The 24,226-nt window shown below is 58.6% G+C and overlaps 1 protein-coding gene across 3 annotated transcripts; it reads right to left on the bottom strand.

The window, feature by feature from the left end:
* Window positions 1–1,037: 1,037 nt before the first annotated feature.
* On the bottom strand, window positions 1,038–23,753 carry LOC123353631 (serine/threonine-protein kinase LMTK3-like). 3 transcript variants are annotated; one of them, XM_044994898.1, is made up of 2 exons: window positions 23,408–23,753; window positions 1,038–4,390 (listed from the first exon to the last, which is right to left on the bottom strand). In XM_044994898.1, the coding sequence occupies exon 2, from the start codon at window positions 3,393–3,395 to the stop codon at window positions 2,058–2,060; it is 1,338 nt and encodes a 445-aa protein (XP_044850833.1). In that variant the 5' UTR covers window positions 3,396–4,390; window positions 23,408–23,753; the 3' UTR covers window positions 1,038–2,057. The 3 variants fall into 3 exon arrangements, with proteins under 3 accessions (XP_044850833.1, XP_044850832.1, XP_044850834.1); XM_044994897.1 differs by lacking the exon at window positions 23,408–23,753 and adding an exon at window positions 15,352–15,492; XM_044994899.1 differs by lacking the exon at window positions 23,408–23,753 and adding an exon at window positions 6,246–6,599.
* Between the last annotated feature and the right edge of the window lie 473 nt (window positions 23,754–24,226).

The following is a 24,226-nucleotide window of genomic DNA, read 5'->3' as shown; positions in this document are numbered from 1 at the left end:
AGAGCCCCTGGGTTCTTAACATGGGGGCCACTGAGCCCCCAAAAGGGGGTGGGAAGCAAAAAACGCAGGCCCAGACCCCCTCTTCTGAAAACAGGGGGAGGCCTGGTGTCTGAGACCCACCTCGTATGGACCAGCTGCCACCTGCAAGCACAGCGCCCCCTCCTGGCTCCACCCAACCCCTCCAGCAGCCAAGGGTGTGCAGCCTGCACCCCTCCTCCCCTATGTAACCATCCATCCATGCCCCCCCACGTCCCTCTCTCTATCCCCATGCACCCCCTCCAACCTATCCATCCAATGCTGTGCACACCTACCGCTCCATCCATCCCTCCAGTCATCCAGCCACCCACCCCCATCCACCCCCTCTCTCTATCCCCATGCACCCCCTCCAATCTATCCATCCAATGCTGTGCACACCTACCGCTCCACCCATCCCTCCAGTCATCCAGCCACCCACCCCCATCCACCCCCTCTCTCTATCCCCATGCACCCCCTCCAACCTATCCATCCAATGCTGTGCACACCTACCGCTCCACCCATCCCTCCAGTCATCCAGCCATCCACCCCCTCTCTCTATCCCCATGCACCCCCTCCAACCTATCCATCCAATGCTGTGCACACCTACTGCTCCACCCATCCCTCCAGTCATCCAGCCACCCACTCGCATCCACCCCCTCTATCTATCCCCGTACACTAGGGTGACCAGATGTCCCGATTTTACAGGGACAGTCCCGATTTTGGGGTCTTTTTCTTATATAAGGTCCTATCACCCCCCACCCCTGTCCTGATTTTTTACATTTGCTCTCTGGTCACCCTACCATACACCCCCTCTATCTATCGCCACCCTTCTGTATCTATCACCCCCCCCATCTATCTATCTTCCACCCACCATACACATCCATCCATCCAACTTTCCTTCCTTCTCTCATTCCACACCCTCCCCCCACAGCGGCTCCCCGGCGCTTTGGAAAATCCTTTTGGGACATTTATTTGGATTTTTTTTAAAGATACAATTTTATTTTCATCAAATGTTTCCTGACTCAGAAAATCCCCCCAACCCCCACCCCACGAGTCCCGCTGGTGGCGTTGCTGGTGAGACAGTCCCGGCATGAAGAAGGCCCTGGCCCTGGCTGCACCCCGCTGTCACCCTCCTGGAGGTTCCAAAGCCAAAGGGGGTGGGGAGACCCCGCTTGGTTCTCTCCGCAAAGCCAGCCCCACCCAGCACGTGGGGCTCAGATGTTGGCTTGGTGGGAACCGTCCAACAGCTCCCAGATCTGTAAGTCCAGCCAAGCAGAACCTGCTGCTCTCTGGATTCCCAAGCCCAGCAGGGCAGGGATTTTGCTGCTCACTGGATCCCAGCTCGACAGATCCCCAGGCCAGCAGGATGGGAATCTTGTTGCTCATCAGAACCCAGCTGGGCAGATCGTCAGGCCCAGCAGGACAGGGATCTCTCTGCTCACCAGATCCCAGACAGGCAGATCCCCAGGCCCAGCAGGATAGGGATCTCTATGTTCACTCGATACCAGCTGGGCAGATCTCCAAGCCCAGCAGGACAGGGATCTCTGTTCACCGGATCCCAGCCAGGCAGATCCCTAGGCCCAGGACAGGGGCCTCTCTGCTCACTGGATCCCAGCTGGGCAGGCCCCCAGGCCCAGCAGGACAGGGACCTCTATGCTCACCAGATCCCAGTCGGGCAGATCCCCAGGCCCAGCAGGACAGGGATCTCTCTGCTCACCGGATCCCAGCTGGGCAGATCCCCAGGCCCAGCACGACAGGGGCCTCTCTGCTCACTGGATCCCAGCCGGGCAGATCCCCAGGCCCAGCAGGACAGGGATCTCTCTGCTCACCGGATCCCAGCCGGGCAGATCCCCAGGCCCAGCACGACAGGGGCCTCTCTGCTCACCAGATCCCAGCCGGGCAGATCCCCAGGCCCAGCAGGACAGGGATCTCTCTGCTCACTGGATCCCAGCCGGGCAGGTCCCCAGGGAGTGTTGGCTTTGTCCACGTCCCCTGCCCAGGCAGCAGCTGTTCAAGGTCCGTGCCCCGCTCAGGGGCAACGCTCATATGGGCCTGGTGCCCTCATCGTGGCAACTGCCCCTCCACCCGCTGGCGAAGTCCCCAGGCTCCGGCCTGTTTGAGGGGGGTGGGGGGCTGCAGTAGAGGAGGCTGTCCAGGGCGCCGGCAGCGGGGGGGTGCCCGTTGAGGAGTAGCGCCTGCCGCACCAGGGCCGCCATCTCCTCCTGCCTCTCGCTCTCCCAGTCGGCTGGCGCCTCCTGCTGGCAGCCGGTGGCGCCAGGCTCAGGGCCCAGGTCCTGGCCACCGCTGCTGTGGGCCCGGCACTTGAGGCGCAGCTTGTGGGGCAGGGCGGCCAGCTTGACGTCCGGGGCGGGTGGGTAGGGGGCGGGCGGGCACCCCCAGCCGGGCTCCTCCCCACTCTCCTCGCTGGAGTAACCCGCAAAGGGGGAACTTGGCTCGACCGCCATCTCCATGGGCTCCGGCCTGGCCTCCCGCCCCTCCTCCTCCCCAAGGAAGCCAGCAGGGGCGCCGTAGCCCTCGGCCCGTGGGCAGCCATATGCCTCGGGGGGGCCCTGCAGTTCCCCCTGCTGGCAATAGGCCTCACAGTCGCCATGGCGACCCCCGGGAGTCTGCTGGGCATAGCTCGCCAGGGCCTTCTCCTCCTCTTCCTCCTCTGCCCCGTCCCCCCTCCCCGGCGCCTCCCAGGCTCGGGGCGGCTCCACCGCGGTGAAGCCGTTGGCGCTGAAGAGGATGACGCCCCGGGAGGCCGGGGCCTGGGGATCGGGGGGGCGCAGCGCCACGTCATCCCCCCGGGCCCTGCTCACGGCCTGCGCCTCCCCCGGCGTGCGCGGCAGCGGGCTGTCCCGGGAGGAGCCGTCGGACATGTCGGAGAGGGAGCCCCGCGGCGAGTATTTGGCGCCGGCGGCGTCCCGGCCGGACTGCTCCGTCTCGGACGAGTCCTCCGAGTGCTGGGCCCGGGAGGAGGCGCTGGAGTAGCCGCTGCTGCCCCCAGCGCGCTCCCGGCTGGCGGCGCTCAGCTGCTGGCTCTTCTCCACGAAGGCGGCGGTGCTGATGAGCCCGAAGCGCAGCTTGAGCTGGAGCAGCTCCGTCTTGAGGCGCAGGTTCTCCTCGTTGAGCGCCAGCACCCGGCTCTCCAGCACCAGGTCGTTGAAGCGCCGCTTCTCCCGCGAGCGCTTGGCCGCCTCGTTGTTCTTCCGGCGCTTCTCCCAGTAGCTGGCGTCCTTCTTCTCGTCCGAGATGAACTCCCGCTTGCGCCGGCAGCTGGCGCTGGCTTTGCCCTTCAGCGCCCGGGCCCGCTGCATCACGCCCTCCGGGGGGACGCCCCCGGCCACGCACTGGCCAGGCGAGCTGAGAGCCTCCATCGCAGGGCCAGAAATAGAACCCAGGTCACCCCGGCTCTGACCCCCCTTCGGCGCCCTCAGAGCGCCCAGGATAGTCGCCGGGGAAGGGTCGAGATGCTGAGATTAGAGGTGGCTCAAGAACTCACCCGTGGGTCTCTGCCACCGGGATATGGGTCCACAGACGGCTGCCACCGGGACACTGCACCCTGGATCTCTGCCACGGGGATATAGGTCCACAGATGTCTGCTACGGGGATATAGGTCCACAGAGGTCTGCCACGGGGACACTGCCCCCTGGATCTCTGCCACGGGGATAACGTGCCCCAGATCTCTGCCACGGAGATAACACGCCCCAGATCTCTGCCACCGGGATATAGGTCCACAGATGTCTGCCACTGGGACACTGCACCCTGGATCTCTACCACTGGGATAGCATGCCCCAGATCTCTGCCACCGGGATATAGGTCCACAGATGTCTGCCACTGGGACACTGCACCCTGGATCTCTGCCACTGGGATAGCACGGCCCAGATTTCTGCCACCGGGATATGGGTCCACAGACGTCTGCCACTGGGACACTGCACCCTGGATCTCTGCCACGGGGATAACGCACCCCAGATCTCTGCCACTGGAACGGACGATTCTTGCTAGCTCCTCAGCCCAAGCAGTTAACAATCCCGGTATCCAGGCAGGCTGCTGCCGTGAGTGGCCCTCCGGCTGCGACCAACGAGCCACGATGGGCACCCTCGGGCACCGGCAGGTACATTGGGCACCTGTGGACCATCTTCTGGGCGCCTGGAGGAGCTGCCGTTCCGCTAGGGGCTGTGGGATTCCGGCGGGTGGTTCAGGCTCAGCTGGGTCCGTTCCGTGCCTGCCGGGCGCGCTGGGAAGCTCTGGCACCCGTGTCCCGCTCCGGGAGGCTGGCTGCGGAGACGCGGCTGGGCTGCGGATGTTGCGGGATGTGAGGCGGGAGGCGGGTGGGAGCCGTGTCAGGTCCAGGAGGAGGAGGAGGGAACACCTAGAAGGAAGGACACGGAGGGCGGTTGGACCGCGGCCCAGCACGTCACACCCCTCTCAGCCGCTTACATAAGCCACAGGCGAGCAGGTCTGGGCAGAGCGGGAGAGGCCTCCGGGCCCAGCGGGCAGCACGCCCCGCATTCCGCCCCGCTACGGCGACGCGTGTGCCACGGCCTGCCGGATGCCAGGGCTGCCCCGGCTACACACCACACACCACACAGACACTACAGACCGTGCACCAGGCACACACCACACAGCTACTGACACCACACACAGCTACAGACACCACACTACAGACTGCGCACCAGGCACACACCACACAGCTACAGACACCACACACACACTACACACCGCGCACCATTCAGCTACAGACACTACACACAGCTACAGACACCACACTACAGATACACACCATGCACCAGGCACACAGCACACAGCTACAGACACCACACATACACCACACACCGCGCACCAGGAACAACACACAGCTACAGACACCACACACAGCTACAGACACCACACTACAGACCGCGCACCAGGCACTCAGGCGCACACACACACACCACACACATTACACACTGCACACCAGGCACACACACTACACAGCTTTACACTGCGCACACTACACACCACATAGCTACACACTGCACCAACAATCACCAGACAGCTACACACCACACAGCTACACACCACGCACACTACACAGCTACACACTGCACCAGCACACAGCTACACACCGTGCACTAAACACTGCACACCACACAGCTACACATTGCACACCACACACACACACATATACTGCACACCTCACTACCGTAGTCTGTAGTGTGTGTGTGTGTGTGTGTGGTATGCACTGTGTGTGTATGCAGTATGTGTGCATGGTGTATAGTGTGTGTCTGCACACACATACACACTATACACCATGCACATACACTACACACTGCATACACATACAGTGCACACCACACACACACACACTACACACCACACCAGCACACACCGCACACCACACAGCTATACACAGTGCATTGCACGCACACACTATACACTGCATATGCACACACCATGCACACTGCACACAGCTACACACTGCACACCACACATGCAGTGTGTACCCCAAGCTCACACACACACACTGCACACTGTGTGAACACACACCATGCATGCCACACACTGCCCACAGATACACACTGCAAACTGCCTGCCAACAACTATACAACACACATGCCACATCACACACCGCACACTGTACATGCTGCACCCTGCACACACATCACACACTGCACACCACACACGCATCACACACTGCACACATACACCATGCAGGCACACATTGCACACTACACAATTACACACCGCACCCTACACAGACACTGCACAACACACAATACACACTGAACACCATGCACATGTCACATATCTGACACTATACTGCACACACACAAACACTGCACGCTACTCAATTACACACTGCATCCCACACAGACCTGACACAAACACTACCCAACACCCACACTGTCCCATACACATCGCACACACCATACAACTACACACAGCACCACACACCCACACTACAGACTGCACACCACACACTGCACACTTACCATTACATCCCCCACACAGACACCACACACATGGCACAACACACATTGCACACCGTGCACACATCACACACTGCACAATGACACAATTACACCTTGCCCCCCCCCCAGACACCACACAGCCCAACACACACAATACAGCTAGCACCACAGTACACACCAACCAGGCACCATCAGACATGGCACCCCCACCACCCACCATGGTACCCCATGCACACAACATCACACAGTGCAACACACACACCACACCCCCACCTTGCCAGCGCCCCTGCTTTGACTGCCAGGGCGGTTGCAGTGTGGCACGTACGGGCAGTGGCAGGGCAATCGGCCCGGGCGCATCCACCCTGGGCAGAGGGGAGCAGACGAAAAGAGAGAGGCGCCTTCCCACTCTCCTTCCCTGGGCTGGCTCTTTCCCGGAAGGAGGCCAGTGGGGCTGGAGCAGGGAGGTGGGTTGCATAAGGCAGGACGCCCAGTGGGTCACAAGAACCCGTTGTGCAACTGACCTAGTCCCGGGGAGGAACGTATCCACGCCCTTGCGCGAGCCGGGGGGGGTGCGGAGCAGCACGCTCGGCCTGGACGCCCCCGCCCGCCCGGCAGATGTGAGCACTAGGAATATAGGTCAGTAAACATTGAATATTTATCAGCCCAGGCAGTCAAAACAGGTCCGCTGCTGGCATATTGCACAACGCCGCTGCTGAGGCCCGGGCGCGTCGCCAGCAACCTACTAGCCTAGAAAGAGGCTCTGTGTGAAAGTCAGAGGAACAATGGGGCTACGGGGCTATGGGGCAGGGAGGAGAGGGGGGATTGGAAGCTGCAAAGGGGCCTGGGCGGCTCCGCGCTGCCGGGATCCGATGCCGCCCAGAGAGATGATCTAAGCAGGAGCTGAGCCAGGAGGGGAGAGAAACGGGGGGTGGGGGTGGCAGCTGTGTCCTGAGAGATCTGGGGCGAGGACCGAGATCACCAAAGGGGTTTAGGCACCTTTGGGTCCAATGGGAGTTAGGTATCTCATGCTCCCGGAAGACCGGGGCCAGATTTTTAAGAGCTTATTTAGGGACCAGTTTGCAAAAACGTCTGCCCCTCACTGAGCCGCCAGGTTGCACCATCCAGCCTGCTGCCCCTTAAATCGCTCTGGGCCTCAGTTTCCCCATCTGTAAACGGGGGGATACTCCTCCCTTTACTTGTCATTTATTAGGTGTATTACGGTGGCACCAAAGTGCCCCAGTCACGGAGCAGGGCCCCGCTGCACCAGAGAGTCCCTGCCACACGGAGTTTACAATCTACATAGACACAGGGGAGCAGAGGAAACTGAGGCAGACAGAGGCAGGGACACCAGGTCACACAGCAGGCCAGTAACAGAGCTGGGAAGAGAACCCAGGTGTCCGGTGCCTTATCCACAAGCCCCCCCTGCTGAGCCCCCATCCTGCTCCCTGCAGCACAGCGCCCCCTACTGAGCTGCCTGCAGCATGGCATTCTCTGCTGAGTCTCTCCCGGCACTTCCCTCCATCTACTCTGTTTTCTTCTCTTTCTAGGTCAAGGCTGTATGAGAATTTCCACCCAAACAAGCCCCCGCCCCTCCCAGGGAGGATCCGCCCCAGGCACTGGCCCCGTGTCCTCATGGCACGTGGAGCCGCCAGTGGGCTGGGCCGGGTGTGTACTCCGGGTGAGGGCAAGTCTGGGCGTCGCCTGGATGCGCTGGTATGAAGGGTGCCGCTGACCTACTTCCCAGCTCCGTGTCATTGCCCTGGGCTACTGGGTTACCTACAGGCAGAGACCAGCGCCCTCCGGCAAAGGGCGGCTCCCTGGGAGTCCATCTGAGCTACTTGGTCAGTCTGTCTGTTCATTCACCCTTCCTTCCCCATACCCCATCATCATCCATCCATCCCCATCCACCCCATCATCATCCATCCATCCCCATCCACCACATCATCATCCCTCCACAGCCATCCCCATACACCCCATCATCATCCATCCCCATCCATCCCTCCACACCCATCTCCATACACCCCATCATCATCCATCCCCATCCATCCATCCTCATCCATCACTCCACATCCATCCCCATACACCCCATCATCATCCATCCCCATCCATCCATCCTCATCCATCACTCCACATCCATCCCCATCCACATCCATCCATCCCCATCCACCCCATCATCATCCATCCCCATCCACATCCATCCATCCCCATCCACCACATCATCATCCCTCCACAGCCATCCCCATACACCCCATCATCATCCATCCCCATCCATCCATCCATCCATCCCCATCCCCATCCACCACATCATCATCCCTCCACAGCCATCCCCATACACCCCATCATCATCCATCCCCATCCATCCCTCCACACCCATCTCCATACACCCCATCATCATCCATCCCCATCCATCCATCTATCCATCCCCATCCATCCCTCCACATCCACCCCATCATCATCCATCCATCCCCATCCACATCCATCCATCCCCATCCACCCCATCATCATCCATCCATCCCCATCCACATCCATCCATCCCCATCCACCCCATCATCATCCATCCATCCCCATCCACCCCATCATCATCCATCCATATCCACATCCATCCATCCCCATCCACCACATCATCATCCATCCCCATCCCCATCCACCACATCATCATCCCTCCACAGCCATCCCCATACACCCCATCATCATCCATCCCCATCCATCCCTCCACACCTATCTCCATACACCCCATCATCATCCATCCCCATCCATCCATCTATCCATCCCCATCCATCCCTCCACATCCACCCCATCATCATCCATCCCCATCCCCATCCACCACATCATCATCCATCCCCATCCCCATCCACCACATCATCATCCCTCCACAGCCATCCCCATACACCCCATCATCATCCATCCCCATCCATCCCTCCACACCCATCTCCATACACCCCATCATCATCCATCCCCATCCATCCCTCCACATCCACCCCATCATCATCCATCCCCATCCACATCCATCCATCTCCACCCATCCCCATCCCTCCACATCCATCCCCATACACCCCATCATCATCCATCCCCATCCATCCATCCCCATCCACCACATCATCATCCATCCCCATCCATCACTCCACATCCATCCCCATACACCCCATCATCATCCATCCCCATCCATCCATCTATCCATCCCCATCCATCCCTCCACATCCATCCCCATACACCCCATCATCATCCATCCCCATCCATCCATCTATCCATCCCCATCCATCCATCCATCCCCATACACCCCATCGTCATCCATCCCCATCCACATCCATCCATCCCCATCCACCACATCATCATCCATCCCCATCCCCATCCATCCATCCCCATCCCTCCACATCCATCCCCATACACCCCATCGTCATCCATCCCCATCCACATCCATCCATCCCCATCCACCACATCATCATCCATCCCCATCCCCATCCATCCATCCCCATCCCTCCACATCCATCCCCATACACCCCATCATCATCCATCCCCATCCATCCATCTATCCATCCCCATCCATCCCTCCACATCCACATCATCATCCATCCCCATCCATCCATCCCCATACACCCCATCATCATCCATCCCCATCCACATCCATCCATCCATATCCACCCATCCCCATCCATCCATCCCCATCCCTCCACATCCATCCCCATCCACCCCATCATCATCCATCCCCATCCACCACATCATCATCCATCCCCATCCCCATCCACCCATCCCCATCCACCACATCATCATCCATCCCCATCTACCCATCCCCATCCATCTATCCATCCATCCACATCCATCCATCCCCATACACCACATCATCATCCATCCCCATACACCCATCTATCCATCCATCCACATCCATCTCCATCCATCTATCCTCATTCCCATCCATCCATCCATCCCCATCCCCATTCCCATCCACCCATCTATCCATCCCCATCTACATCCACCCATCCATATGCATCCATCCATCCCTATACACATCCATCCATCCCTAGCACAACGGGGTTCAGGGCGCTACTGTAATACACCTAATACATAACGTGCAGCACCAGCACACAGAGTCCTCGTTCACCGTATTACACCTAATAAACAGCAGTCTACCTTTACAAAATGTAAACAAAAACTGAGGTTCTCATGTGTCACATGACTCCAGGAGCTGGTGCTTTAGAAAAAAACACATCATATTTTGGGTGAGCTGGTGAGAGGTCCACCTGTCTCCCTACCCTCTCAGGTCCCTTCTCGGTGGCTCTCTTTGCCCCCAGGTACCTCTCAGGAGGTTAGCTGAGTGCAGTCCACCCACCACCGCTGTGTTCTGCTCAGGCTCGGCCCTCGAAGCGGCTCTGCCCTACTAACCCACTAAACCAGAGCCAAGGAAGCAACTCAACATCCGCATTGGCCAACCGGGGTGTTCCCACGGCAGCCAGCGCGGGTCGGGGGTTACATCACCCCAGCTATAGAAGGCGAGGGAGCGGATGAGGAATGGGGGCGGATCTCCGCTTGCCAAGGCCCCAGCCACAGGTTTGAGAAGGAACTATCCACAGCCCGGGTCTGACTCCGGAGTGACTCTCCCGAGGTCAAGGAGGGCGAACCACAGGAGAGTCAGATCCCAGGCTAGGGGAGACGTGTGTGGGGTCACAGCAACTGCCCTCCCAGGATCAAACCAGTCCTCTCCAGAGCTAGGAGCCCACGCGGCCACAGCTTGAGCGACACCTCAGTGCCTGCTAGAGGGAACCTGCAGTGCGTGGGGGGGGGGGGGGAATTGCGATTGCGGCGGTGTTAGGGGGTGTTAAACCCACACACAGAGACCCCAGTGTGGAGAGCTAAAGGCAACAGCGCAGGGCTGGCAGGGGAGAAGCAGAGCTGTGAAACTGACTGTGTGCAGAGGGGGTGGTGAGGGGAAAAGCCCCCTGCGAACCCCTCCCCAGCCTGCTGCTAACAAGGACAGATCCTCAGCTGGTATAACACAGCCTAGGCACGCAGGACTCCTGCTTCCCAAACCACCTGTGCTCTAACCACTAGACCCCACTCCCCTCCCCGAGCTGGGAACAGAACCCAGGAGTCCTGGCCCCCAGCTCTAACCACTAGACCCCACTCCCCTTCCCGAGCTGGGAACAGAACCCAGGAGTCCTGGCCCCCAACTCTAACCACTGGACCCCAGTCCCCTCCCCGAGCTGGGAACAGAACCCAGGAGTCCTGGCCCCCCAGCTCTAACCACTAGACCCCACTCCCCTTCCCGAGCTGGGAACAGAACCCAGGAGTCCTGGCCCCCAACTCTAACCACTAGACCCCACTCCCCTCCCCGAGCTGGGAACAGAACCCAGGAGTCCTGGCCCCTAGCTCTAACCACTAGACCCCACTCCCCTTCCCGAGCTGGGAACAGAACCCAGGTGTCCTAGCCCCCAGCTCCCCACGCTAACTACTAGACCTCCCCCCTTCCCTCCCAGAGCTGGGGATAGAACCCAGGAGTCCTGGCCCCCAGCTCTAACCACTAGACCCCACCCCCCTCCCAGGGCTGGGGATAGAATCCAGGAGTCTGGATTCCCAGCCACACCCCACTCTCTTGACTCAGGATCCTTCTCCACAGTCCATGTCCCCCCCCCCCCCCGCAGGGACCTTGCACCTCCCCAGCTCTGGGACCCCTGGGCGAGTCCCTGGAGGAGACGTGGCAGTGGCTGGATCCATGCGGTCACCTGGGGTTCAATCCTGCCTGGCTCCCAGCACCGGCCCCCAGGAGCACGGCCCTCACCCCCGGCTCCCAGCACCTCATGATGTAACTGTATATAACGCCCCGCGTTGCCAGGCAGGAACGTTCTGTCCCTGGCGGGGCTGGAGCAGAGCCATCGCTTCCCACGGCACCGGCCCCCTGGTTGGCGAGGCCTCCGGGCCAGCCCTGGCGCCTCACCCCGCGCCAGGACCTGGAGCCAGCCGAGCAACAGGCCAATACAGCCTATATCTGCCCGACCCTCCCTGTGCCTGGGATCGGGATCAGGCCCATGGGCCCATCTAGCCCCGTATGCCCCCCCACCTGCCCTAGCCCACCAGGCCCCACTCCTCTCACAGCCCAGGAGAGAACCCAGGAGTCCTGGCTCCCAGGCCCCTGCTCTAACCACCAGTCTCCACTGCCCTCCCAGAGCCAGCAGTGCTAGGTCACTTTCCCAGCCATGAAACGCTCTGAACCCTTTGCTTCCAACCTTGGGGCCTCCCTGCCCGCCCTTATCAGCCCCACGCCCAGCCTGTCCCCTGCTCCGGGGACACACAGAGCACGAGCCACACGTCCCGGCTGGGATCCCGCCACCCCCCCACACACACACACACGCAGCGCTGAGCTATCCTCACTCCATGGGACGGGGGGCAGGGCGTTCGTCCCATGAGACAATGGGGAGGGGAAGCCTTCAGTGCTAGCTGTATGGGAGCCAGGACTCCTGGGTTCCGTTCCCAGCTCTGGGAGGGGAGTGGGGTCCAGTGGTTAGAGCGGGAGAGGACAGGGGAGGTCAGGACTCCTGGGTTCTGTTCCCAGCTCCGGGAGGGGAGTGGTGTCCAGTGGTTAGCGCAGGAGACGACGGGGTGGTCATGACTCCTGGGTTCTGTTCCCAGCTCCGGGAGGGCAGTGGGGTCGAGTGGTTAGAGTGGGGTGGGCGTGGGTTGCCTACAGGCCTCAGGAAGAGGATATCCAATTTACCTGCCCCTTCATCTGCCCAGATGCCACGGTGATGGGCGCTCCCTAGCACCACAGGAAGATCGGCCCCAGCCCTGGCCTTTGAGCCGAGCTGATCCGGTGGTGGGGAGATTCACTGGTCAATCTTCCCCTAACCAGATACCAGGAGACTTCCCACCCCCATCTCCCCCTCAGCAGCATTCGGCGCATGGAGACGACACCCCAGATAAAGCGGGGATCCCTGCATGGCCCGTTGCTATAAATCTGGGGCCTCCATGGGTGTATAGGCCCCCATGCCCCCCTCCCATACGCAGCCCGGTGGCAGCCTGGGGCTCACCCTTCACCTTGCTGGAGTATGAGCCCAGCTGGCTAACGAAACGCCACCGTACAGTAGCCAGGATCGGGGCCCCTCAGCCAGAGGCTGCCCCGAAGGGCTCGGCCCAGCCAGGCGGGGAGAGTCGAGCTGGGTCACTCCCCCAGTGGGAATCAGCAGCTCCGTGGTTTGACTCTGTGAGGGGAGAGGAGGAAGGAGCAGGACTGGGGGGCAGATTGGGCACCCCCCATCTCCCTCTGCTGCTACATCAGCCCTTGCCCTATGCCCACCCCCAACACAACAGAGCCCCCAGCTCCATCTGCCCCACAGCCCTGCCCCCCACTACCCCATCCACCCCAGCTAGCCAGGATCGGAGCAGGGAGAGAAAGGCACCATATCAATCTGGGGAGAGGGCTGTAATATGGGGTGTGAGTGTGTACTGGGGGATGTGTGTGTGTAGATGGGAGGGGTGTACTGGAGGATGTCTGTGTGTACATAGACAGCGGGTGTGTGGGTGTACTAGGGGATGTCTGTGTGGGTGTAGATGGGGGTTTGAGGGTGTGTGTGTACTGGGGGATGTCTGTGTGTGTGTAGATGGTGTCTGTGTATACTGGAGGATGTTTGTGTGTACATAGACAGCAGGTGTGTGGGTGTCCTGGGGGATGTCTGTGGGTGTGTTTGTACTGGAGGATGTCTGTGGGTGTGTAGATGGGGAGTGTTTGTTCCGGAGGATATGTGTGTGTGTGTGTAGATGGGGGGTTGAGGGTGTGGGTGTACTGGGGGAATATTGGTGTGTGTGTGTAGGTGGGGGGGGTGAGGGTGTGTTTGTATGGAGGATGTCTGTGTATGTGTAGATGGGGTGTGTGTGCATATGCCGTGTGTGTGTAGGAGAGGGGGAGGGCCTGCGTATGTATAAAGAGTGTGTGTGTGTGCGCGCGCACACACGCACATATTATTTACAAGCTTCCCTCCACTTTCCAGACAGCGTTCCCATGGTTTGAGATTCCAGGACCCCAACTTTGCTGCTTCACAATACACCCCCGCTCCCCAAATCTGTGTGTGTCCCCCCAAAGGGCCAAATTCATCCTGAACAGAGAGCGCCAAAACCTTCTCCCTCCCGCTCACCCCCCCCACACACACACACACGCCCGCCCTGCCTTCTTTTGGTTTGGCTCTGCCTGCTACACACGCCCTGCAAAAGTAGGTCAGGATTGGGGGAGTGACTGGGAATGTTCAGGCAGAGAGAGAGAGAGAGAGAGAGAGTGTGTGTGTGTGTGTGTGTGTGTGTGTGTGTGTTGTCAGGGCTTTGATACGGAAGAGTTTGGGGAGTGTTGTGGGAAGGATACTCCAGGGACACACACGTGCCACAAATAGATGTGTGTGTGTGTGTGTGTACGCACAATTACAGCACAGAGAACATGTGCACACAGTATATCCAGACACAACGCACAATAGATACACACACAACAGAACCCCAGTGAATCAGACCTACAAGCACACATGTAACACACTATACATATACACAATGCACACATACTGCTTTACATTACATACATGCAACATAGACACATGACAAACAATACAAGAGGAATACACACAGCCACAACACACAGTTACGTAACCACACAAGACAAACAACATATACACAGAACAGGATATGTATATCCTACATACACACACCACATACACAATGCACCCCCCAAACATACACAACACATCATACATACATCCATGACACAAACATACACAAAACACAATACATACACACTACCTACCAAATAAAGCACATCATATATACACACACTACACAGACAACGTGCTTATGCACAGAACACACAACACAGGACATGCACACTATACAGACAACATGTAATACACACAGCAGAATACATACATCATACCCACCTCCTAAAAACATACAAAACACATCATACAAACACAACATGCTTAGAGTGACAACACATTACACACACAACATACAATACACACAAAATACAATACATAACACTGAACACACAACACACACCCCTAAACATAGAAAACACAGCATCCAAACCCGCTTAGACACACAGCAGAGTACCCACACAAGACATACACGCCGTACACAGAAGACACACAACACCCCCTCCAAACACACAAAACACATTACCCAAACACAACACCCTAAGACGCGCACACAATATACAACACACACACACGCCGCAATACAATACACACGGCCCACAGAAGACACACAATGCACACACCCGAAATACACAAAACATGACACCCTTACCCACGCAACACGCACACACACCCCACTCTGAGCCACACAACACCCCTGCAAACAGACGCCCCGCCCCCCCCGGTAACCGACCCCCCAGCGGCCCGCGGGCGGGGCTCGGTACCTCTCGGGCCGGGCCGGGCCGGGCCGGTCCCCGCGGGCGGTGGCGGCCGGTCCCTGCAGCCGGCGCCGGAATGTGTGTTACTGGGTCACCCGGTTGCATAACAGCCGCTTAGCGCCTCAGTCACGTTCTGCTTCGCAACACACAAACGGGGCGGGGGGGGGCCGGGCTGGGAGCCAACGGCGGGGGGGCGGGGATATTGGGGGGGACAGGAGGGCGGGGATATTTAATCCACCAGCAGCGATCGGAGCCCAGCCCAGAGGCTGGCAGCGGGGATGGGCGCTAGGGAGGCGGGGTCTGTCCGGCTCCGCCCCTGGCAGGGATGGGAGGGGCGGGGGGGCATCTGTCCCGTCCCCCCCGAAGAGATGGGCTAGGGGTGGGGGTTGTCTAGAGGCTCCCCCTGGCGGGGATGGGTGTGTGGGTGGGGGGGAGGGGGTGCCTGGATTCCCCCCCCCCGAAGAGATGGGCTAGGGGTGGGGGTTGTCTAGAGGCTCCCCCTGGGCGGGTTGGGTGTGTGTATGGGGGGGGGGTGCCTGGATTCCCCCCCCCCCGAAGAGATGGGCTAGGGGTGGGGGTTGCCTAGAGGCTCCCCCTGGCGGGGATGGGTGTGTGTGCGGGGGGGGGGGTGCCTGGATAACCCCCCCCCCCAAAAGATGGGCGGTGGTGGGGGTTGTTTAGAGGCCCCCCCTGGCGGGGATGGGTGTGTGTGCCGGGGGGGGGGTGCCTGGATTCCCCCCCCCCGAAGAGATGGGCTAGGGGTGGGGGTTGTTTAGAGGCTCCCCCTGGCGGGGATGGGTGTGTGTGCGGGGGGGAGGTGCCTGGATTCCCCCCACGGAAGAGATGAGGGTGGGGGTCTGTGTGGATCCATCTCCCCTTCCCCTGATCTTTCTTCTTCCTCCTCTTGCGAGCTCACCGCCAACCCCCACCCCAGGCATAAATGGGGAGTGATTGTTGCAGTAGGACCGGGGCGGGGTGTCTGGTCCCCCCCCTTCTGTCTCTGCCAGTTCCCTGCCTTCTCCACCCCCCAGGATTTGACTTGGGATGGAGCCATCATTACCGGGGGCCGGGCTGGGGTCGGGGACAAGGAGAAGGATCTGCGAGCATCTGAGGCCAGGTCAGGAGGTCTCTGTGCCCGTGGAACCCGCCCCCCCCCTCCAGCCCAGGCTTTAAACTGACCCTAGATGCAATACCCCCAGGGCCGGCTCCAGACCCCAGAGCGCCAAGCGCGCGCGTGGGGCGGCATTTTCCCTGGAGGGCGGCAGGCGGGTCCGGCGGACCTTCCGCAGGCATGACTGCGGAGGGTGCGCTGGTCCCACGGCTTGGGTGCACCTCCCGCAGACATGCCTGCGGATATTCCACCGGAGCCGCCGGACCAGCGAACCCTCCGCAGCTGCGGGAGGTCCACTGGAGCCGCGGGACCAGCGGATCCTCCGCAGTCATGCCTGCGGGAAGTCCACTGGTCCCCCGGCTCCAGTGCACCTCCCGCACGCATGACTGCTTGGGGTGGCCAAATTGCTAGAGCCGTCCCTGAATACCCCACCCCAGAGACAGCTGCACCTCAGCACCAGGTGAGGGATCCTTGTATAAGCAGCCCCCATGCCGCACCCCAGAGGTGGCTGCACCTCAGTGCCAGGTGAGGGATCCTTGTATAAGCAGCTCCTGAACCCCACCCCAGAGGTGGCTACACCTGAGTCAGGCTAGGGATCCCTGTATAAACAGCCCCCATGCCCCACCCCAGAGGTGGCTGCACCCAGCGCCGGGCTAGGGATCCCTGTATAAACAGCCCCCAGGCCCCACCCCAGAGGTGGCTGCACCCAGCGCCGGGCTAGGGATCCCTGTATAAACAGCCCCTGGCCCCACCCCAGAGGTGGCTGCACCCAGCGCCGGGCTAGGGATCCCTGTATAAACAGCCCCCAGGCCCCACCCCAGAGGTGGCTGCACCCAGCGCCGGGCTACGGCTCCCTGTATAAACAGCCCCATTTAAGCTGAGGAGTTACAAATACTGGAAAGGGGGCAGAAGGCCAGAGCCCGTTCACAAGCCTTTAGGCTCCACAGATCCCACAGCCCTTTACCAAGGCAGGTGGCGACGGTTGTTGTTACCAAGTGCCTGACTTGCCTGGGGACCGTTCCCCAGGGGTGGGACAAAGCTGGAGCCTGGAGCCGGAGGAGGACGAGGGCCCAAGAGGCGACAGGAGGCAGAACAAGAGCTGGGTTTTTGCCGCCCGCCGGGATGCACAAGGGCAGCGCGGACCAGAGCCGAGGTGGTTTCCACAGCGGCGTGGCCGGGGGGAGGCCTGGTGTGAGCCAGGCCGGACTTTGGCTTGTGCTAACTTAAGGACTTTCCGCTGCCGCGTTCCAGCTGACTAAGAAACCCCGCTCGGCTTTGCGACGCCTGGTGGGTGTCGCCGCAGATCCTGGCTGGGGTGCCTGGATCCCTGGAGAGGACACAAGGTCTTGAGCCAGGAGTACGTCTCCGTTAGACTCGCTGGGCAGCGCTGACGGAGCGAAGCAGGAGTTCGGAGCCCAGAGGCCCAGGGTCAGAGGTGGGGACGCTGCATGGCCTGCCCCGAAGGACGCGCGGGAGCCCGTGGGGGCTAGGCACACTGAAGGGATCCTCCAAGGGGCTGTTTAAAAGCTGAGGGGGTTGCCCCAACCCTGTGGATCTGTGACAGCAGGTCAGAATCAGCCTACAGATGGGGAAACTGAGGCACGGGGCCAGGCGGCGACTCACTCCAGGTCACCCAGCTGGCCAGTAGCAGAACCGGGAACAGAACCCGCATCTCCCAAATCCCACTCTGGTGCTCTGCCTACTAGGCCACGCTGCCTCCTTTTTGCGCAGCTGGGGGGAACGTCCCAAAGGAGGAACATCATAAACAGACTGTCCAAGGGCATTAACATTTGTCCGCCCCCAGCCCCAGAGAGATTCACTGCACGGAGGTGAGCGATGCCGTTGATAAGACAGATGTTACATGAGCCAGATGTGCGAGAACTCAGTGTGGGAGCAGGACAGCGCCCCCCGGTGTTAGTGAAGGACGCGAGAAGGTTTCAGGGGGGAAAAGGACAGCCAGGCTCAGTTCCCATTTCCTCGGCGTTTGCTCAAAAGCAGCACCCAGGAAATGGGAGCTGGTGGCCCTTGGCTGTTTTAAAGGTGACAGGCCCCAGCCAGGAATAAGATCTCTGAGGTCTATAAAATCACGACTGGTGTGGAGAACGTGAATAAGGGAATGCTATTTACTCCTTCTCATAACTCAAGAACTAGGGGTCACCCAATGGAATTAACAGGCAGCAGGTATAAAACGACCACAAGGAAGTATTTCTTCACACAACGCACAGACAACCTGTGGAACTCCTCGCCACAGGATGCTCTGAAGGCCAAGACCATAACAGGGTTCAAAAAAGAACTAGATAAGTTCATGGAGGACAGGTCCATCAATGGCTATTAGCCAGGATAGGCAGGGCTGCAAAACCAGACTCTGAAGTGTCCCTGGCCTCTGTTTGCCAGAAGCTGGGAATGGGCGACAGGGGATGGATCACTTGATGATTCCCTGTTCTGTTCATTCCCTCTGGGGCACCTGGCATTGCCCACTGTGGGCAGACAGGATACTGGGCTGGATGGACCATTGGTCTGGCCCAGTGCGGCCGTTCTTATATTCTTACAATTTGTTCAGACTTGGATGGGGAGTTCGTTCTCCCAGCCCGTCACGGTGACTGTGTCCCCGGCTCTCTGTGTGGCGCTCCGCTGGCTCCCCCTTGTCTCGCACCACCAACAGAAGTGGCTGGTGCTGTCGCACGTTGCCGTCTCAGATGGAAACGCCAGCACGTGGAGGAAAAGGAAGACAAACTTAACAGCAACATCTGTGCCCCAAGCCAATTGCAAGGGACAAGTAAAAGGAAGTTCTTCTTCGCACAGCGCACAGTCAACTTGTGGAACTCCCTGCCTGAGGAGGTTGTGAAGGCTGGGACTATAACAGGGTTTAAAAGGGAGCTGGATAAATTCATGGAGGTTAAGTCCATTAATGGCTGTTAGCCAGGCTGGGTAAGGAATGGTGTCCCTAGCCTCTGTCTGTCACAGGGTGGAGATGGATGGCAGGAGAGAGATCACTCGATCATTGCCTGTTAGGTTCACTCCCTCTGCGGCACCTGGCATTGGCCACTGTCGGCAGACAGGACACTGGGCTGGATGGGCCTTTGGTCTGACCCGGTACGGCCGTTTTTATGTTCTTCACAGGTCTCCCCCTCTCCTGACAACTCCAAATACACCGAGCAGCTCTGCGCACCCCGGTGAAAACGACCCTGCCACTGCGTCCTGTGATGGTGCAATGGTGCCGTAGCCACGTTGGTCCCAGGATATTAGAGACCGCAAGGCCTGTGGGGTAATATCCTGGATGGGTGAAAGAGACAAACTGGAAAGCTTGTGTTTCCCACCCACAGAAGTTGGTCCAAGATATTTCCTCCCCCCACCTTGTTTCTGCAACGGTTATGCCAATTTCAAGCAGTATCCTTCAAAGCCCTTCCTGTATGAAATGTACCGATTCTTGTAGGCCGGGATCGCATGAAGAGATGTGAGATCTGGGAGCTCAGAAGACTATCTTGAAAATGTGCCAGACGAGCACGGGGTTTTGGGGCCAAGAAGCAAATTTCCTGGGGAATCTCTAGGGGGAGGCGAATGCAAATTCCCCAACTCCAGTTATGCAAAACCCCAGCCTCTGGAAGCTACGCTCTGGAGAGAGGGATCTTTGTCTGGTGATCACTTCTACAGAAGGCCAAGATAAAAAGCCTGAGATGTATAACGAAATGATGGCTCGATGAACTTGTAACCATAGGGAAAAAAACCAGTTGTGGGATTTTAAGGACTGGAATCTACCAGGGCCCTAGACTGGAGATGTGGGTGAGCCCCGGTAAGCTATTTACCATGCACGTAGGTTCTTCGATTGTTTTAACACTAATAAATAGGCTGGCTTAGAAGAATCTCCGTGGTAACATATAACTAAGCTTGGAAGGATTAGATTTCGATCGGCGAGTGTTGAGAAGCATCGATTTTGCAGTCCACGCAAATGGACGGAAAGTTATTTCCACTGATAGTCATCGAAATGTGCAGACAGGCAAGGGAAGCAAAACGCTGCTCGAGAACGTACTCGAGCTGGATTTCGGGCTAAACGTTGGACAGGTGATTTGATCGGACGTACGATTTGTGGTTTTAGTGGCTGTAAAGCTTTAACTCTTTGCCTCTTCAGCGGCTACTGTCATTAAATCATTACTGTCGGCCTCCCCCATCCCATTGTCTGAGGCCCCCTCACAATTTCTCACAACCGTGAACATTTAAATCCGTTAAAATAATAATAATAAAAAAGCTTAAACCCCAGAATTTCACCCAACCGTGAACATTTACAGAGATACAAAGAGACAAAAAGGCTTAAAAATAAACCTCGGTTTTATCCACTGAAATGATACAAAAATGAACCTACAAAGAGTCCTGTGGCACCTTATAGACTAACCGATGTAAAATAACCCTAGTATTCTGCCGAGCCTGCTTACAAGGGCAGGCAACACCCTGGCCACAGCCGCTGGAGAGAAAGCAAAACATACGCTGTTGTTTATGTAGGGCCTACAGGAAGCGCTACTCCCCAGGCACAGGTTCAGCTCTGACTGGCTTGGTAGGGGGTGGTTGGGCCATATATGAGGATATCCAGAGGGCCAGGCAGGGGTGACGCAGGAGTTACACTCTGGCTTGCTGGCGATATCACGGTGTAATGCGGAGAGCTGGTCAGCCTCAAAACCCTGGTCAGGAGGGACTGGGCCGCGGGTCTGTGCCCACCAGAGGTGACGGCCGGATGGTGCCCTCGGTGGACCGTGGAGTGGGAACATGGGGGCAGCTACCCTGAAGCTGTGACATGCCCTATCACGGCCCTTTACGGCTTCTCCCCGCCCGATCGTCTCTCACCGGCTATTGAAATCTCCACTCCGGTCTCCGATGGCGCCCTCCAGCGCCCACCTGGTACATTTCAAACCAGCCCCATGGTGCCTTCTCCCAGAGCCAACAGGGTAGAAAATGAGGGGGGGTGGGATGGGGGGAGGCAGCAGACACTTTTAGATTCCACAACAAACACTTTGTCCAAACCATGGGAACAACCCTGAGGTCTAGGGTGGCTCCCCAATAAGCCAACATCTTCCAGGGCCACCTTGAGGAAGAACTGCTGGACAAATGGACCACGAAACCCATGATATACAGTGAGGATATTTTCCTACTCTGGACGGACGACCTAAACTCCCTCACGGATTTCAACCACAACTTCAACCACCACCGCTCCATCCATCAATCTTTCTCTGGAACACGCCCGCACCAGCATCGACCTCCGGGACACCACCATCAGCTCCAACAACGGAACCGTACAGACAACTGTCTGCAAGAAACCCGCAGCTCATCACCACACCTACCTCCACAGAGCCAGTAACCACCCCAGACACACCCAGAACTCTGCTACCTACCGCCTGGCCCTCAGGTACCACAGAACATGTTCCGAGGAGAAAGGCCTCGACGCATGTAAAACCTCCTTCGCCAAACAAGGACACTCCACCAGAGAAGCAGATCACACCGTGGGATGGGCCACCCAAATACCCCGAGAGAACCTGCTTTAATATGGAAATAACCCCCCCCCGCCCCCGACCCTTGCCCCTAGTTGTCACCGACCACCCCACACTGGTACCCAAACGAGGTATCATTCAGCAATTACAACCCAGACTTGATGGGGAAACCACATCCTGAAAGAAAGCTTTCCTGAACCTCCTCTTCTGGCCTTCAAACAACCCTCCAACCTTGCCAGATTTATCATCAGAAGCCAGCTCCCCCACGGACCAGAACCCACCAACTCAAAGCAACGCCAGACCCCGCCAGAACAACAGATGCAAAACCTGCCGACAGATCTCTACACAACACACCTTTCGAGACCCGTGGGACCGCCACATGCCTATCGCAACGTGCGCTGGACTTCAGCCAGTGCACCAAACGCCCCAAGGGCGGCCGTGTGGGTGAAAGCGGACCGTCGCGGCGCTCTTGAACGGACTGCAGGGACCAACGACAAAACCACCCTGTCCCCTGTGGGCAGGCACTTTTCACAAAGTGATCACTCCACATCTGACCTCTCCGGCCTCGTCCGCAAAGGAAACCTGCGCAGCCCTTTCGCAAGCTGAGCCTGGGAGCTTAAATGGACGACGTTAGTAAAACGCCAGAAGCCGTGGGCTTAATAAGGACACTGGATTTATGGCTATTCCAACAATCTGCAACCCGCTTAGGGTGACCAGACAGCAAATGTGAAAAATTGGGACGGGGGTGGGGGGTAATAGGAGCCTATATAAGAAAAAGACCCAAAAATCAGGACTGTCCCTATAAAATCGGGACATCTGGTCACCCTAAACCAGCTAACCCCCCTTTTTTGGCCTACGACTGCAGGGGTGTTAAGAAGCCACTTCCCCTCGACGGGTCCCTTAGAAAATGTCCAACCTCCTTATGCTAAACAATTGTCCCCCCATTGTATTTGGCTGTGAGGCTCGGAGCACCTTCCCCAGGCCTGGAGAAGAGGCTCGAACGCTCGTCTCTCTCTCTCTCTCTCTCTCTCTCACCAGGAGAGGCCTACAGGAATGGTAGGTGTGATCTTGCCCACCTTGGTGCTCAGGCAGATGGGGGGAGAGAGAGACAGCGTGTCAAGGTGACAGGAACCTGAATCTGTGTCACAGTCGATAACCACGTCTGCAGCGCCGCCTGTGGGCCGGGCTGCGTGTGACAGCCGTTCAGCCCCACCCTACCGCTAAAGGAGGGTCCCGGTGACAACACAACAGGTCACGGAGTATTTACAGTGGATGCAGTGCTGGGGCACGGGCCGGCTCGGCAGCCTCCTGGGATGGGGGTCTCTGTGTCCCCCCAGGGTTGGACAAGCCTCCCAACACACAGCCCCCCCCCCAACGGCATGCCCCCAGCACAAACACCCCAAAGGGCTTTCCTCTCCCCAGAGGTGAGAGCCCTCCCACACTCCCTGCCCCATCAGCAGGCACCTGTGCCACTTACCACACTGTTGTTTACATAGGACCTACAGGAAGTGCTGCTCCTCAGAGACAGGTTCAGCTCTGACAGGATTGATATGGGGTAGCATGGACCAAGGGGGCTGGCCAGATCAGGCTAGCTATAGGGTCAGGAGAGTGTGGGGCAGGATTTCAGCCCACTTGTGTGTCTGGGGCATTACAGCTCTGACTGGCCTCCCAGCTCCTCCTCTTCATACAGGGAGAAAGCAAGGGACATGGTGTTCCTGAGCACACACACTGAATCAGTGGGTGAGTCAGCCATAGAACCCAGGAGTCCTGGTGCCCATCCCCCTGCTCTAACCTTCCCATCTCCTCTAACCACTAGACCCCACTCACACCCCAGAACCCAGGATAGAAGGGAGGAGTCCTGGTGTCCGGCGCCTCCCCACCCCCCACAATCACTAGACCCCATTCCCACCCCACTGCTGGGAACAGAAGCCAGGTATCTTCGCTCAATTCCCGCAGCAATGACAAGCCAACCCTGGCAGCCTGGCCGAGTGCCAGGCCTGAGGATTGCACCCAGCATCCTTAACTCCCACTGCAACTTTCATGGGGGTCTGGGAGTCCCTGCCACTTCTAGCCCCAAACAACTGCCACAACCCACACCAGAGGTGGCTGCATGACAGGGGGCAGGGACCATCCGGGAAAATTCAGCTCCATTCCCAAGAGCATCCTGGGAAATGTACTTTTTAAGGTCCCAGGGCATCCTGGGAGGTGTAGTTTTTTTAAGTCCCACAGCACCCTGGGAAGTGTAGTTTTGTGGCCTCAGTGCATCCTGGGAAATGTAGTTTGGGGAGGCCCAGTG

The sequence above is a fragment of the Mauremys mutica genome, chromosome 20, assembly GCF_020497125.1.
Source record: "Mauremys mutica isolate MM-2020 ecotype Southern chromosome 20, ASM2049712v1, whole genome shotgun sequence".
Classification (NCBI taxonomy): domain Eukaryota; kingdom Metazoa; phylum Chordata; order Testudines; family Geoemydidae; genus Mauremys; species Mauremys mutica.
Note: the sequence above shows the minus strand (reverse complement) of the source record. Positions and strands in the feature narration are given on the sequence as shown.